This window comes from Dendrobates tinctorius, unplaced genomic scaffold, assembly GCF_039654945.1.
Source record: "Dendrobates tinctorius isolate UK_male_01 unplaced genomic scaffold, ASM3965494v1 ptg000028l, whole genome shotgun sequence".
Taxonomy (NCBI): Eukaryota; Metazoa; Chordata; class Amphibia; order Anura; family Dendrobatidae; genus Dendrobates; species Dendrobates tinctorius.
The window spans coordinates 17,769,759-17,787,480 of NW_027361696.1; the positions used below are offsets into that span (position 1 = coordinate 17,769,759).

Sequence of the window (17,722 nt, forward strand, 5' to 3'; positions counted from 1 at the left end):
GAGTTCAGGCCACCTCAGACTCCCTGTAATCAATGCACATATCACCGCCATATCCTAATGAAACCAAGTTAAAAAAAGTGAGAAAAAGAGCTAGCAGAGGAGGAGCACCGCAAGTCCTACAAAGGGTCATTCCCGTTAAGAATCATTGTGTCCCAGTAACACTTGCAGCATGATGTGATCACCATGTGACAACATTGAAGGTTCAGCTGACAAATTTGTATGCCTTATGACTCAAAAACATGAACACCCTCCCCCACCCATGGAAATATCTGATAGAAGCCTAGTGGAAGCGAATCATGAGGACTTGCAGGATCCATTGTGATCAGCCACATAGGAGGCATATTATATATGTGGTCATAGACAAATCTATTCATTGCATATCTGCAAGACAAATAAGTGAGTGTCAAAGGCAACAGGGTGGCTCAGTGGTTAGCACTCCATGCAGTGCTGGCGTCCTGTGCTCAAATCCCACCAAAAAACATCTGTGAGGAGTTACTATGTTCTCCGCCGACATCCTGATAGGGAATTTAGATTGAGAGCCCCGATGGGGACAGTGATGATTAAGCACATAAAGCACTTTGGAATATGATGGCGCTATGAAAGCCAAGCATAACATTAGCCGAGGGTCTCACGTAGACCCCACACCAATCACGAGAATGGGGTCCGCTAGTAAATAGAGCAGCGGTCGCCATCACTGCATTCACCGCGCATCTCCTGATTGGTGGAGGTTTTAATCAGTCAGGCCCAGCGATCATCCATCGATAACCCTGGGGACAAGTTTTAAGAATAACCCTTTGAGGCCGCACGTACACATCCCCTAGAGATATTGCAGATGTAGATTCATTCAGAGCTTTGATTTCTACAAAAAGAAAGAAGATAATCAAGTGAAAACAAACCAACAAGTCGTCAGAATGCGGCAGTCACATAAGTCGGATGTTTTTCAAGGGCAGGTATCCAGGCCCCACCACACCCCATACATAGGTACGCCCACTCGGGGTCACCGCTTCTGGCCCCGGGATGGTGGGGGACGGAGCCACAGCGAATATCAGGCCCCCCGACACCAGATCTGTCTGGGAATCCGGCAAGTAAAGGGAAGGCAAATTCCACAAGACAAAGGGCCTAAAGTTCAGCCAGAAATGCACAGAAAGGAGAAAGTCTGCGATTCTCGGCATTCAGAAGACTCAATGGGGCAGAGCAAGATGGTGATCTGTCACCCACCGATGACATCGCCATGGCGATCATAAACGTTTGTGTACAGGGGCAAACAGTAGTCAACAAATACCAGGGTGTCTCCCACCCGCGGTGGCACTGCAGCTTTAAGACGCTCTGACCTGACTGCTAATTCCTGACAATCGCGCTGACACAGCCCATGTCACTCTGCAATGCTGCAATCTCACCGCCGCCACCGCCTTAATACACAGAGGGGGCTCCGTGCCAGGTCCAAAAACAATGTCAGGACTCGAGAAGAAAGGAACACAGGCCAATTAGTTATTAATTACCCCAGATCAGCAACTCCGGCCGTAACGAGGGTCAGGACAGGCACGGGAGGGTCGCACCAGGCGATGCATCCATAGAAGGGATGCATTAATGGGGGATAAGATTTACAGCGACGGGGGATAGTCCATGGTAGCAGCTGCTGGAAACCGCACATACACAACATGTGCACAAGGGAGAGAAGCCGGAAACGACGCCACACTGCAGATATACACTGGGGGTTGGGGGACCCTCTTCTGTGACCCCTAAGTAGCAGAGCAAGGCAGCCCCTCGCCGCAGGACTTCGCTCAGCCCTGTTTACTTAGATCAGGATGTTCGGACATTTCAGGGGCATTGGCCTCAAATACAATCCCCAGAATAAGGAAATGACCCAGAGGCGAAACTGCACAAGAAACTTTCATAGAAGCAAAGAAGGAGGCTGCACGGTACATGTAAAGTACAGGTATAGTCCCGAGCGATCACTGCAGACGGCAGATGTGACCCCTGGACGCTGCGGAGGATGCGCAGCCACAATGAGCCGCGACCCAGAATACCACACGGCCGCATCAGAGCTGACAGTCTTGAGTCCCAGCAACCAGTTATTGCAGTGTAACGGGAGTGTTACGCTTTTACTTCATAAATCTACAGTACACGTGAAAAACTATGTAACACATCCGATCACAGAAATCTACACCTTTCTACTTCAGGTCTGAATATTTAAAATCCTCGATTTACAGGTAAAATCTGTATTCAGTGAAGACTGATTGTTACATTACCAAGATGACAGTTGGTGCGGATAAGATTCTATGCACAAAGGAAGGGGAGGAGCCATCTGTAGCTCCTTCCTTCTACATAGAATTGCACCAGCTGTCTTCGCTCCTCATAGGAATGAAACAATCCACCTGCACTGAATACAGATTTTACCTGTAAATTGAGTGTTTTGAAAATTAAATATCAGCCCTGAAGGATAAAGATTTCTCAAATAAGATACTAAAAAAAAGTTTCTTATTTTCAAATGTTCAAGAGATTTATGAAATCAACATTAAAACGACGGTTACTCTAAGCGTTCAAGGCTGCCGACTTGTGGGTGCAGAGACGTGTGCAGACACCCCCCGATATCCAGTAATCGCGTCGTCATCCACAAGCAAAAGCTTGTCAGCACCCACGTAGTTCACATCCCGGCATTCCTTCATCATGCCTCACAATGACAGCTGGGGGACGTGAAGCCATGCCCTGATGTAACATCACTGGTCGCGTACGGTCCATCGCTAAACAATAAGGGATACATCTGTGACAACAGAATGATGCAAAACAAAAGAGAAAAGGAAACAACAGTTTTGAAGTGTAGTGCTGGAGAAGGATGCTATCAATACCATGGAGGGCGAGAAGAACAAGTCAAGCCAGACACGTCACTGGAAGCAAGGATCACCAAGCTACGACCTGTGCACACATCATACAAAGAAAGCAATCACTGAAGAAGGACATTACAGCCGGAATAATAGAAGGAGCAAGGCAAAGAGGAAGACCTGCAACCCGATAGCTTGATACTATCAAGATAACGACTGAGAAGATCCTGGTGGACCTATCTAGGCTGCACAAGTTCCATCTTCCTATAGGAAATTCATCCATCGAGTCACCATGGTTCGAGATAGAGCTGAAAGCCATTAAGAAAAAGTAAAGTGATACGTTGGAATAATCAGACTTCCACAATGTAATCGCTGATTGTGTCGCTCTGATTGCACCATTTACAGGAGCAATAACAGCCACGTCTGCGCCAATATTCAGTGGGACGTTAATCTCCAGGCGACTCTGCTCCGACAAGATAAAGCCGAGGCGACAGGAGATCGAGGCAGCATCTAGAGTCGCTCAGCGACACTTCTCTACATATGATGCAGTGCGAGGCGCGACTAATGGCAGAGCAGTTAAGGGGGCTCCCATCTAGGACATTTGTTGCATCCTCACAGAGGTCTCCGGAGTCTCATCACACCGCTCATCCACATCCTGGTGGAGTTTATAAATAAAGAACTGGTGGCGCTCATGTAGCAATTCTCCATTCACTTCTATGGGAGTTACGGATCAGCAGACACAACAGATGTAAGATCGGAAAACCTCACGGGCCGCACAGGACAGTCGAACTATTGGCTACATGGTAAGTCTTTGGGATTCAGACAGCGGCTACAGATCTCATCACAAGTGTCGATTGTGAATATACAGGACACCACAGTCCTGATCTGGGCTTCGATACTTTTCAGTTTATGCAACCAAATCGTCCCCTAAAATAGAGTGTGTGATGTCAATGCAGCCGCTGGTCACAGACTGCTCACAATATGGAGGTGACTTTATGCTGTGTGACCACGGCCTGAGCTGTCGGGTCTCCACCTCTCACCCGTCTCTGTAGTTTACACCCTGGAGCGGTCAGGGACGGTTTCCCTTCACGTCACAGTAATAAATCACACCCGTCAGCTATGGGGGGGTTGGGGACAGAGGACGTCAGTCACCTGCTCAACCTGTTCAGGGTCTCGCAATGCGACATTTCTCAAGTCCCGGAGTCTCGTCCGCTGTTGGGTTTATAGTCACCACATTTACTAGTTTCTTACAGGTCTTTCCTGATATAGAGCGCCAAATCCCCTGCGCAGTCTTAAGGTGCATTTACACTGGCCTAAAGTGCGGCACCAGGGACCCCTAGGAACGCTTGTTACCAGATTATTGCCCGTCTAAGAGGATGTGAATCACGACAAGCGTAAAGCTGGTTTGTCAGGTGAATAGATTGCTTAAAAATCAGTGTCCTCGGCAGCACGTCCTCCCGTGCCAACATGTGCTGCCCAGATTATTTTTTATGCACACGGAATAACCTGCGGTGTGCAGAAAAGTGCAGTCATTAAAGTCAGCAGTCTTCTATTAACTGCGGTCACCCAGTCCCCAGTAGGGGGCGCTCAGGATCTTACTGCAGACATGGGGCGTCACTGTCAGGACAAGCAAATCCGGGACTGGAAGAAAACAAGTTGATGATTTTATACAAACACGGGACTTTGGATCCTTTTGCTCATGGTGGACGCGGCTCTTTTTCGGTTTGCAGGAACATTCACCAATCAGTGTTTACAGAGTTGGGGGCCACACTGATCAGAATCACAGGTCGCATGTGGACCCTGGACAGCAGGTTGGTTACATGCCACTCTATCTGTACAGAGTTGGCTGCTGAGCTCCCTCTAGTGGTGACCGCAGACAGTCCCAATGTCATCATGGAGATTTAACTGGTAATCATTGCAGAATATTGGATCCCTGAAGACAAAACAAATGGTGGTTGTGGGGGATACAGACATTCCCTTGAAGGATATGGATATTTGTATTTAAAAGGAAAATGTCCTTTAACAAGCAGCACTGGATTACTCTCCATCCTGCAGTTCGGGAGGTGCCGCCCTGCAGTTGCCTCCATTGATAGTCTGTCATAACATTTATTTAGGAGGTGGATGGACAATACAGCGATAAAGACCAGCTGAGTACAATGGGTGGAACCCCGGGTTGACCGCTCCGCAGATATCCCAGGAACGGTCATCACTGATGATAGCATCTCCCCCAGCTATGGTACAGGGTGAGGGGGACGCAGGGCGAGCGCAGCCGACAGATACATATACAGGACTAGCAAAAAATTAAGAGACCACTGCACAGTTTTATAAAAATCAGCTTCCCTACATGTCTGACAGCCATTCCATTCCAGTGTCAGTTGAATTCCAACCAGAGTACACCTCATTCTACTTAATGTGCTTCTGATTAGGTGATCACCTGAACCAAATCTTATTTAACCAAGGAAAGTATAAAAAACCCTGCTGTGGTGTTCGCAATCCTCTTGCAATAGGACAAGCTGGATGGCAAAACAAGTGCTAGTAATATCCCAAAAGTAATAGGAATGAAAAAATAACCATGGGAAAGGAGTTGAAAAGAAAAGTCTTGAGTGAGGAAAAGATTGGCTCAATTCTGGCTTTACTAGCAGAGGGATACAGTGAGTGTCATGTTGCCTCCATCCTTAAAATTTCTAAGATGGCAGTCCATTACAACAAGGTCAAGCAGCAGACATTGTTAACAACAAAGCTACAGAACGGCAGAGGGCGAAAACGACTCTCCACTGACCGGGATAACAGTCATCTTATTCGAATGTCACTCAGCAGCTACAGGATGACATCAAGTGACCTACAAAAGGCTTGGCAAATGGCAGCTGGGGTGAAGTGCATGGCAAGAACAGTTCGTAACAGGCTCCTAGAGGCAGGGCTTAAGTCATGTAAAGGTGGAAAAAAGCCTTTCATCAATGAGAAGCAAAGGAACGCCAGGCTGAAGTTTGCCAAAGACTATAAGGATTGGACCATAGAGGACTGGAGTAGGGCAATCTCTGATGATTCTAATTTTCAGCTCTGCCCAACACTTGGTCGTCTAATAGTTAGATGGAGACCTGGAGAGGCGATCAAGCCAGTGTCTTGCACCCACTTAAATTTGGTGGAGGATCGGTGATGATCTGGGGATGCTTCAGCAAGGCTGGAATTGGGCAGGTTAATCCTTGCAAAAGACGTATGAATCAAGCTGCATACAAGGTTATCCTGGAAAGAGTTGACTCCTTCTGCTCAGGCAATGTTCCCCAACTCTGAGGACTGTTTTTCCCAGCAGAGCAATCCGCCATGTCACACAGCTAGGTCAATTAATGTGTGGATGAAGGACCACCACATCAAATCCCTGTCATGGCCAGCCCAATCTCCAGACCTGAACCCCACTGAAAACCTCTGAAATGTAATCAAGAGGAAGATGGATAGTCACAAGCCATCAAACAAAGAACTGCTTACATTTTTGTACCAGGAGTGGCAGAAGGTCACCCAAAAGCAGTGTGAAAGACTGGTGGAAAGCATGCCAAGACGCATGAAAGATGTGATTAAAAATCATGGTTATTCCACAAAATATTGATTTCTGAACTCTTCCAGAGTTAAAACATTAGTATTGTTGATTCTAAATGATTATGAACTTGTTTTCTTAGCATTATTTGAGGTCTGCAAGCACTGCATTTTTTGGTTATTGTGACCATTTCTCATTTTCTGAAAATAAATACAAGATTTAGTGCTTGGAAATTCGGAGACATGTTGTCAGTGGTTTATAGAATAAAAGAGCAATTTACACTATACTCAAAAATATACCTATAAAGGAGAAAAATCAGACAAACTGAAAATTTTGCAGTGGTCTCTTCATTTTGGCCAGAGCTGCATATCCTCAGATCACCAATATAGACAGGAGCACAGAGGATTGGGGTTTGTGTGGATTCATTCATGAGAATTTCAGCAATTAATAGATTTCATCTTTCGATTCCTCCCCATTTTCAGGATGCGCTTGCTGTCAGTGAATGGGAACTCATCTCCAGTTTCAGAGGCAGTAACCTGAGCATCGCCAGCCTGAGTCTCCACTGACAAATGGGTGCAAAGGTTCCTTACTAGAGTACAGACTGAACCATGTGCTCTCGGGAGCAGAACTCGCTACATACAGGATTGCTGCCTCTGAATAGAAACACGATTGTTCTCATTCACTGACAGCAAACACTGAAAATAGTGAGCAGTCAAAAATCAAGGTCTCTTCCCTGAGTAAACCATGAGCTGCACAAAACTGCTGTTTTCTTACAATGTATCAGTCGAGAGACCTCAGCTGCATTCATAATTCTGCAGCTTCACAACTGAAATCTCCCAGCATTCCTTGCCATATGCCAATTCTGGAGATTTGTATTTTCGGAGGAGTCTTTACAGCTGGATCTGTATGAAGTGACTGCACCCCACATTATAGATCCCACGGGGTTACTTTCACAACTCTGCATATACCTGTATACGCCTCCACCTGAGGACAGGGCAGAGGTGACATCCCCACAGCACACAAGGCCACAAGCAGTGACACTACAACCCCCAGCTGCAGTGTCGAGGTATGCTGGGCCCTGTAGTTCCACAGCATCGCAGTAGATAGAAGAGAGATCCGGACAGATGTATAAGTCCGTTCTCACGGAGCAGTGGGGAATGATGTGAATGGGAGTGATCGTCTGACGGCATTTACAGGCGTGGAGCAGCCCCATGTAAGGTCCAGCCCTGGATCAGCAGCTTTACAGCGAGTCCCTGCAGCTAAATTACAGGGAAGGGAGATTTAACGGCTGCGGAAAGCCCAATAAACCTCTCACATCAGCCAGAGAGGAACAACTGAGAAATCATCATCATCCACACGACCAACACGTGAATAAAAGGTCTCAAAAATCAACAGAACTCTGGTGCCAAAGGCAGAGGGGGCAGAGAGTGGGCACAGACAAGGACATCCTCCAAAAATAAGGGAGACAGTCAGCAATTCTGGCATCACTCTTCAGCAACCTACAGAGATTACATGTACAGAGGCAGAAAAAGATCAGCTGTATAATACATCACTTCAGAGCTGAAATCTGCCAGCACTACCCACTAGTCACTGCACAGAGCTTTGCATTCTGGGAAGTGTAACGCAGGGGCTGTATAGTAATCTAATGCAAGAAATAACCTAGGAGTTGTCTGTCCGCAGTCTACGATCCAGTCCCAATAACAGGCAGCAGAATGGATTGTTGGTCCGTTTCTATGGTGAGGTCATTTTGAGTGCAGCTCTGGGGTATAATACATGATGTAACTCAGGATCAGTAATGTAATTTTCTATGTGATCACAATTGAGGCAGTTCTCTTCTTCCATCATACAGAATGTACAGTGGGTACGGAGAGTATTCAGACCCCTTTAAATTTTTCATTCTGTTTCATTGCAGCCATTTGATAAACTCAAAAAAGCTCATTTTTTCCTCATTAATGTACACTCTGCACCCCATCTTGACTGGAAAAGAAAAAAAACAAAAAAAAAACAAAACACAAATGTAGAAATTGCCAATTTATTAAAAAAGAAAAACTGAAATATCACATGGTCATAAGTATTCAGACCCTCTGCTCAGTATTGAGTAGAAGCACCCTTTTGAGCTAGTACAGCCATGAGTCTTGGGAATGATGCAGCAAGTTTTTGACACCTGGATTTGGGGAACCTCTGCCATTTTTCCTTGCAGATCCTCTCCAGTTCCATCAGGTTGGATGGTGATCGTTGGTGGACAGCCATTTTCAGGTCTCTCCAGAGATGCTCAATTGGGTTTAGGTCAGGACTCTGGCTGGGCCTGTCAAGAATAGTCAGAGTTTAAATAATCTTTAAATAATCTTTATTTTTATATAGCGCTAACATATTCCGCAGCGCTTTACACACATTTTCATCACTGTCCCCAATAGGGCTCACAATCTAAATTCCCTATCAGTATGTCTTTGGAGTGTGGGAGGAAACCGGAGTACCCGGAGGAAACCCACGCAAACACGGGGAGAACATACAAACTCCTTGCAGATGTTGTCCTTGGTCGGATTCGAACCCAGGACCCCAGCGCTGCAAGGCTGCAGCGCTAACCACTGAGCCACCGTGCTGCCCGTTCCGAAGCCACTCCTTTGTTATTTTAGCTGTGTGCTTAGGGTCATTGTCTTGTTGGAAGGTGAACCTTCGGCCAAGTCTGAGGTCCAGAGCACTCTGGAAGGGGTTTTCATCCAGGATATCTCTGTACTTGGCCGCATTCATGTTTCTTTCAATTACAACCAGTCGCATGTCCCTGCAGCTGAATAACACTCCATAGCATGATGCTGCCACCACCATGTTTCACTGTTGGGATTGTATTGGGCGGGTGATGATCAGTGCCTGGTTTTCTCCACACATACCACTTAGAATTATCACCAAAAAGATCTATCTTCGTCTCATCAGACCAGAGAATGTTATTTCTGATAGTCTAAGTCCTTCATATGTTTTTTAGCAAACTATGCAGGCATTCATAAGTCTGGCACTGAGGAGAGGCTCAATTTGGGCCACTCTGCCATAAAAGGCCCGACTGGTGGAGGGCTGCAGTGATAGTTGACTTTGTGGAACTTTCTCCCATCTCCCTTCTGCATCTGTGGAGCTCAGCCACAGTGATCTTGGGGTTCTTCTTTACCTCTCTCACCAAGGCTCTTCTCCCACGATTGCCTAGTTTGGCTGGACGGCCAGCTCTAGGAAGACTTCTGCTGGTCCCAAACTTCTTCCACTTAAGGATTATGGAGGCCACTGTGCTCTTAGGAACCTTGAGTACTGCAGAAATTCTTTTGTAACCTTGTCCAGATCTATGCCTTGCCACAATTCTGTCTGAGCTCCTTGGCCAGTTCCTTTGACCTCATGATTCTCATTTGGTCTGACATGCACTGTGAGCTGTGAGGTCTTACATAGACAGGTGTGTGCCTTTACAAATCAAGTCCTATCAGTTTAATTAAACACAGCTGGACTCCAATGAAGGAGTCGAACCATCTCAAGGAGGATCACAAGGAAATGGACAGCATGTGACTAAACATGAGTGTCTGAGCAAAGGGTCTGAATACTTATGACCATGTGATATTTCGTTTTTTCTTTTTTACTAATTTGCAAAAATGTCTACAATTTCTGTTTTTTTCCCCATCAAGATGGGGTGCAGAGTGTACATTAGTGAGAAAAAAATGAACTTTTGAATTTACCAAATGGTTGAAATGCAACAGTGAGAAATTTAAAGGGGTCTGAATACTTTCCGTACCCACTGTACATGCAATCCACAGATGAGGACAAGACAAATTCTTACCACTTCATGTATTACAGAAGGAAATAGTTGACAGTTCGGTCAGGAGAGATTTGTGCTGCAGAGATCAGATCTTTGAGGATGGTCTACACTTTATACATTGTAACAAACCCTCAGCTGTGTTTTTCAGTTACACCAACAGATAACTGACATTTTGTATTCAGATTTACCTTTAGGGAATGAAGCTGAATATTTTTGTAGGGTTCATGTGTGTAAATCCTTCTCTGTATATGGATCATTGTCAGTGCAGGAAGTATTGATTGCTGCGCCTTTCCCCCCTGTGCAGGACAAAGTACAGATCCTGTCATCGGCACAGCTATTGTTCTCTGCTGTCAGCTGATTGAGTCAGGCAGAGGCAGTGCAGCATTAACAGGACAACTCAGACACTGAGGTCAGAAAGTGACACAGCTGTGATCAAATATGGAGATTGTGCAGCATCGGCCCAACAAGTGCCAAGAATCCCCCCGGAGTCTGACTGTGGGGTCCTTACATGCAGCTCTGATATTTTTCCATAGAAACTTTCCATATACCTGTTCAGGCATCTGTACCGAACTCATCGCAACCGTACGTGAAATTCTGCAGCTAGAAAACAGTAGCAGAACAGCCACAAAAGGCCAGGGGCAGGGTGCAGGATTGGGGCGAGAATACACTTGGCCTGCTGCTCCGTATACCTGGCCAACATTGGTTTCTACGGGAAAACTGACCTGCCTGAATGAACAGGGGATGCAGACGAGTGTCTCAGATGGAAGGCACTGGGGGGGGGGGGGGTCATCACTATTGGGGTTGGCAGCTTTCATGTATGGCTGGATTATTGGGACCCTGTATTGTGTGTCAGATTCTGGTAGATGTAATCTCAGACTTCTCAGGTTTTATCAGGGCTGATAAATTAAGCTCTTATGCTGCTTGATTAAACAGGATCGATTTTATATTTAGGGTATGTGTCCACGCTGCGTACTGGCAGCGCCTTGGACGGAGCATAAACTCCGCTCCGTCCAAAGCGCCGCCCCCTGTTGTACGCACGGTGATACCGCATCGTATCCATAGACTGGGTTTTTTATCTTGTGGAGACTGAGCGTCTCCGCAAGATAAATAGACATGCTGCGGTCTATAAAGACGCGCCGCATGTCTGGTTACGCAGGGCCGCCGGAGGCGTCCCTGCATGCATAGTGGAGACGGGATTTCATAAAATCCCTCCACTATGCTATAACATCTGGACGCTGCGGATTGGATGCTATGGATGTACGCAGCATCCAATCCGCAGCAAATACTGAAGGAATCCGGACAGTGGAAACATACCCTAACACTTCGTGGAGCCAAATTATAGCAAATTCTGTGATAACAAGCGCAGCGCCTGGCGATTCCTTAAACTCCTCACTCCGCATCCAGTTCCCATCACTGTTGCTCTTTATCCCACGATTCTCCAAAAGTCAGAAATCCTTGTGTTCTGGAGAGGACATCTCTCCCCAGAAGTTCATGGCAGAATTGGTTACAGCGGGTTACGGATACGGCCTCTCCAGATCTCACAGCATTTCTCAGTTATTAGAGGAGTCTTGGTGGGAAATAGAAAGCAAAACTCTATCCTCCAATATGGCACCTATTAGAGGGATTCAATGACACCCAAAAATATGTGCAGGAGGGCAAAGCCAAAAGGGGCGCCCCACGAGAGCAGCACAATATTTTAATATTTCAACCCTTGGATATTAAGAAGTTCTAAGACCGAGGCCCCGATTACTCAGACTTTTCTCCACTTTTCCAGTGTCATTTTCCCTTTATTAGCAGCTTTGGTATTTGTGGTTCTTTAGGGCACCTTGATTTGCCCTTAATAACTTGACCTTATCCAGATATTTTTAAACAGATTCATGAAATGTGACTTAGAAGTGTTGCAGGTTTTTTTGGAGCAACAAATTTATAACATTTCTTCTTACAAAACAGTCGGTCAGGATCCATTAATAAACCGCCCCCAAATGTCACCCGATACATGCGCCACTTATTCACGAGGCTTCATCCTGCGCTCGGATTATTACGACGTTTATACAGCACCGTGCAGAAATCTCCCACATGTGTCAGCAGACGGGATTAATACAGCGCACGTGATACAGGACTGGTCGGTGCACGTCTGCAGACGCCATGTCATCGCCTCCACACCACGGTCAGAGGACGCACACATACCTATATACCAACTCTTTAGATTTCGCAGTCTGGTTCTGCTGATCGCACCGTCCACGTCTTGTCCTATATAATCCACAACATCACGACCTTCCCTTCACTCCAAGGTCACATCGCCGCGGTCAGGTTACCTTTATGGATTATGCAGGACGAGACGCAGACATTGAGCAGAGGCAGAAGCGAGGCAGGAAATATTATATTATGGATTCTGAGGCCCCAATTCAGATTTATGAACCAGGCAGGACATGAGGAAAAGTGGGCAATGACCCAGGTACTGGAGAAGTCAGAACCAGAGATGGATCCGTCCTGTTCATGGCAAGCCTCCAGAGCGGAGCCAGCAGTGTGATCGGCCTCATGATGGTGGTAATCCTGGAGCTGTCAGTGACTCTGCTGTTTGCACAAGGGATTAAGTCTCTTTTATCCTGAAGCCACAACATGAGGAGAGGCCATCAACCCCCAATCCGGGGCCCAAACAGAGGCGTTGCCCCCTGCTAGGACTATGAGGCCTCTGGATGACCCCTTCTACAACCTCCAATAGAGCCTCCAGTGATAAGGGGGGGGGAAGAAGCACTGCCAATCGTGACCCCCATTAGTGCCAACAGACTGAGCTTTACATGGACACCTACTGACATCAGCGTCCCCTGTGTAACGCAGCACAATGACACCGGTCTTATGGCCATAGGGGCCAGAATGGGCAACCAATGCCAACTGTGGGTCATGGTACATGTTACACCTGAGAGGCCGCATCAGCTGAAGGTTTATGGGGGGCACTTATTCCACCACCGCACTTCAGGGATTACATAAACTAACTGCCTGAACTTTAACTCAAACTTCAAAGCCTCTGACCACCTCTGCCCTCTGGGACAACGACCTCCCCGGGCCAAGTACAGTACAAACCAACTCCGCAGGAGGGGCACCCACTATCCAAACCCAACCCAGTCCACGCTATCCAGCCACTAGCCTGGAAACCCCCAATAGTCCCACAACAGCAGCAGAGACCTCCCGGGATGCAGGATATGAGTCAGGAGAGTGGGAGACGTTTCCTGTACATTCCTGGGGTGCAGCGTTGTGCCCAGAACCCAGCAGAGGGGTCGTCCCATTTATCTACACCGTCGCTTTTAGTCTAAAGCAGATTACATGTCCCTGGCAATGGCAAACAATATCAGGCCAGGAAGGGTTAACAAATCCACAGAGAAGCGTGGAAACAGCAGCTGAGCTGTAAACCCAGAACGAGGAGCTACCGCAGAATCCGAATATTTCCAGGAGAAGATCCAGGAATAGCCGAGTGCACAGCGCCAGGAGGCTCCTGGGAAAGCCGAGCACAAGCCACACAGTGGCTACAACGCATCAGGACGGATCGGACGCCATGTGAACGAGGACCTGTGTGTAACAGACCATTATTCCAGATGTGGGATCATCTCGTCAGAGGAGGATCGGGGTCTCAGACTGCGGCCAATGCATCAAGCCCGGGTCCACACTGCACAATCCTGTACCCACCTCCATATGGGCAGCAAGGAGAAGACACTACAGCAGTGGGGCAACATCCAGATCCACAGGGGGCCCCACATATTGTTAATGTACAGGGGCCCTCTACTGTGTCTGCCCCCACTATGCAGGGGGTACAGGCTGGTCTTGTTGGACCCCCTCACTTTTTTTTTTTTTTTTTAAGTTTTTGAAGCTTCAACCCATTTAATATCTCCATAGGATGCCGACATAATACCGCCACACCCCCTATATAACACCAGCATATAGCGCTTAAGCAACAGAGTCCAGATACCCCACCCGCCCCTATATAACACAACACTCCCTATATATTACAGCCTATAGTGCAAAAGTAACAGCATCCACATAATACTCCGCCATAGAGCCTACATACCGCCACACTCCCCTATATAACACCGCCACTATCCAGGTGACAACCAATAACACAGGCCGGACCATGCCCCCATTACACATACCCCACAGGCCGGACCATGCCCCCATTACACATACCCCACAGGCCGGACCATGCCCCCATTACACATACCCCACAGGCCGGACCATGCCCCCATTACACATACCCCACAGGCCGGACCATGCCCCCATTACACATACCCCACAGGCCGGGCCATGCCCCCATTACACATACCCCACAGGCCGGACCATGCCCCCATTACACATACCCCACAGGCCGGACCATGCCCCCATTACACATACCCCACAGGCCGGACCATGCCCCCATTACACATACCCCACAGGCCGCGCCATGCCCCCATTACACATACCCCACAGGCCGGGCCATGCCCCCATTACACATACCCCACAGGCCGGGCCATGCCCCCATTACACATACCCCACAGGCCGGACCATGCCCCCATTACACATACCCCACAGGCCGGACCATGCCCCCATTACACATACCCCACAGGCCGGACCATGCCCCCATTACACATACCCCACAGGCCGGACCATGCCCCCATTACACATACCCCACAGGCCGCGCCATGCCCCCATTACACATACCCCACAGGCCGCGCCATGCCCCCCATTACACATACCCCACAGGCCGCGCCATGCCCCCCATTACACATACCCCACAGGCCGGGCCATGCCCCCATTACACACACCCCACAGGCCGGGCCATGCCCCCATTACACACACCCCACAGGCCGGGCCATGCCCCCATTACACACACCCCACAGGCCGGGCCATGCCCCCATTACACACACCCCACAGGCCGGGCCATGCCCCCATTACACACACCCCACAGGCCGGGCCATGCCCCCATTACACACACCCCACAGGCCGGGCCATGCCCCCCATACACATACCCCACAGGCCGGGCCATGCCCCCCATACACATACCCCACAGGCCGGACCATGCCCCCATTACACATACCCCACAGGCCGGGCCATGCCCCCATTACACATACCCCACAGGCCGGGCCATGCCCCCATTACACATACCCCACAGGCCGGGCCATGCCCCCATTACACATACCCCACAGGCCGGACCATGCCCCCATTACACATACCCCACAGGCCGGACCATGCCCCCATTACACATACCCCACAGGCCGGACCATGCCCCCATTACACATACCCCACAGGCCGGACCATGCCCCCATTACACATACCCCACAGGCCGGACCATGCCCCCATTACACATACCCCACAGGCCGGACCATGCCCCCATTACACATACCCCACAGGCCGGGCCATGCCCCCATTACACATACCCCACAGGCCGGACCATGCCCCCATTACACATACCCCACAGGCCGGACCATGCCCCCATTACACATACCCCACAGGCCGGACCATGCCCCCATTACACATACCCCACAGGCCGGGCCATGCCCCCATTACACATACCCCACAGGCCGGGCCATGCCCCCATTACACATACCCCACAGGCCGGGCCATGCCCCCATTACATATACCCCACAGGCCGGACCATGCCCCCATTACATATACCCCACAGGCCGGACCATGCCCCCATTACACATACCCCACAGGCCGGACCATGCCCCCATTACACATAACCCACAGGCCGGATGAGATTGTGGCCTCTGGATCATCCGTAGCCCCCACATTGCCTCATACACACACCTGCTCCTCCATACTGACAGCATCCACCTAGCCATGTGCGGCGGGTCGCCCGGGACCCCCGCAGCGGGGAGCCCACCTGGCCAGTAATGGGGGCACTTACTTTCTCCGGTACTCGTCCCGCTCCCTCTTCACCTTGGCCAGCACGTTGTACAGGGCGCGGATCTCGGGGGTGATGGTGTCTATCTGGACCCCCACCCCGTCCGGATGAGTCCAGGTGACCCCCGGCCCCTGCAGGGTCTCCAGGCCGCCGCCGGTGCGCCGCACGTGGGTGTAGCTCCAGATGGTGCCCGGCAGGCGGCTGTAGCGGAGCTGGTTGGCATTGGGCAGCTGGTTGGCGTTGAGGGGCTCGGTCTGGACCCCCTGCTCCCGGTAGAAGCTCTTGCGCTGCTGCAGGCGGCGCTCCTGTTGCTGGGAGTACTGCTGTTGCAGCTGTTTCTCCAGCAGCCGGTTCCGCCGCTCCAGCTCGTGCACTTTGGCCAGGAAGCAGCGGAACCGCACGTTCAGGGTCTTCAGGACGTGGATGTTGGAGCCCAGGTCATTGCGCAGCGCCAGGGTGACGGCTGCCCCCGGAGGGGAGGCTGCGGCCGGCGACAGGGGCGGCTCCAGCTCCCGCATCATGTCCCCGAACACGGACGAGTTCATCATCCTGCCGCTCATCGAGGCTCCTATGCGGATGCGGCATAAGGCACGGCCATGGCGAGCGGCGGGCGGCGGATCCTGCGCTTTGTACAGACGCCTCCGATGCCAGGCACGCCCTATAGCGCAGAGCGTCCGCCCCCTGCCGGGTGACATCAGCACCTGCCGGCAGAGGACAGCCCGACTCATGGGGAGGATGAGGAGCAGAGGGTGGGGTGTAATCTATAGGGGGCTGTCATTCATATAGGCTGCAACATACATTATAGGGGCTGTAACCTATAGGAGCTGCAGGATACAGTATGGGGGGGTGTTTGCTAATGGGGGCTGCAGCATATATTATCGGGGCTGTCATCGATATAGGCTGCAACATACAATATAGGGGCTGCAGGATACAGTATGGGGGGTGTCTACTAATGGGGCTGCAGTATATATTATAGGGGCTGTCATCGATATAGCCTGAAACATACAATATAGGGGCTGCAGGATACAGTACAGTGTGTACAGGGGCTGCAACAAGCAGTATGGTAAGCTGTAATCTATAGGAGCTGCAAGATACAGTACAGTGTGTGTAGTCTATAGGGGACGGTGACATTAAGTCTAGTGGATGTAAGCTACAGCGGGCCGCAGTATAGGAGGGTATCATCTACAGGGGCTGCAAAACAAAGTACAGGAAGATGTAATCTATAGGGGCTGCAGCATACAATACAGTGTGTAATCTATAGGTGACTGCAATACACAGTACATTGAATGTCATCTATAGGGGACTTCAAGATATAGCACATGTATGTAAAATTTAGGTGATTGCCAGATACTGTATAAGGAATGTAATATATAGAGGCTGCAAGATACAGTATAGTAAACTGTAATCTATAGGGGCTGTAGCATACATTATAAGGGCTGTAATCTGTAGGGGCTGCAACATACAGTATAGTGTATGTAATCTATAGGGGACTTTGACATTCAGTCTGTTGGATGTAAGCTGTAGAGGTCTGCGGTACAGGGGAATACCATCTACAGGGGTTGCAACATAAAGTATTGGAAGATGTAATGATCTATAGATGCTGCAACACACAATATGAGTGTAATCTATAGGTTACTGCAAAATACAGTGTATTGAGAGACATCTATAGTGGACTTCAAGATATAGCACATGTATGTAAAATACTGCAAGATACTGCATAG

At 49.2% G+C, this 17,722-nt stretch overlaps 1 protein-coding gene across 1 annotated transcript in view; it reads right to left on the minus strand.

The window, feature by feature from the left end:
• Positions 1-16,635, minus strand: part of IFFO2 (intermediate filament family orphan 2) — a 41,612-nt gene extending 24,977 nt beyond the window's left edge. The window contains exon 1 of the mRNA XM_073570301.1: positions 16,005-16,635. Coding sequence (XP_073426402.1) covers positions 16,005-16,561 — 557 coding nt within the window. The 5' untranslated portion in view covers positions 16,562-16,635. The remainder of the gene's footprint in view (positions 1-16,004) is intronic.
• Positions 16,636-17,722: the final 1,087 nt, after the last annotated feature.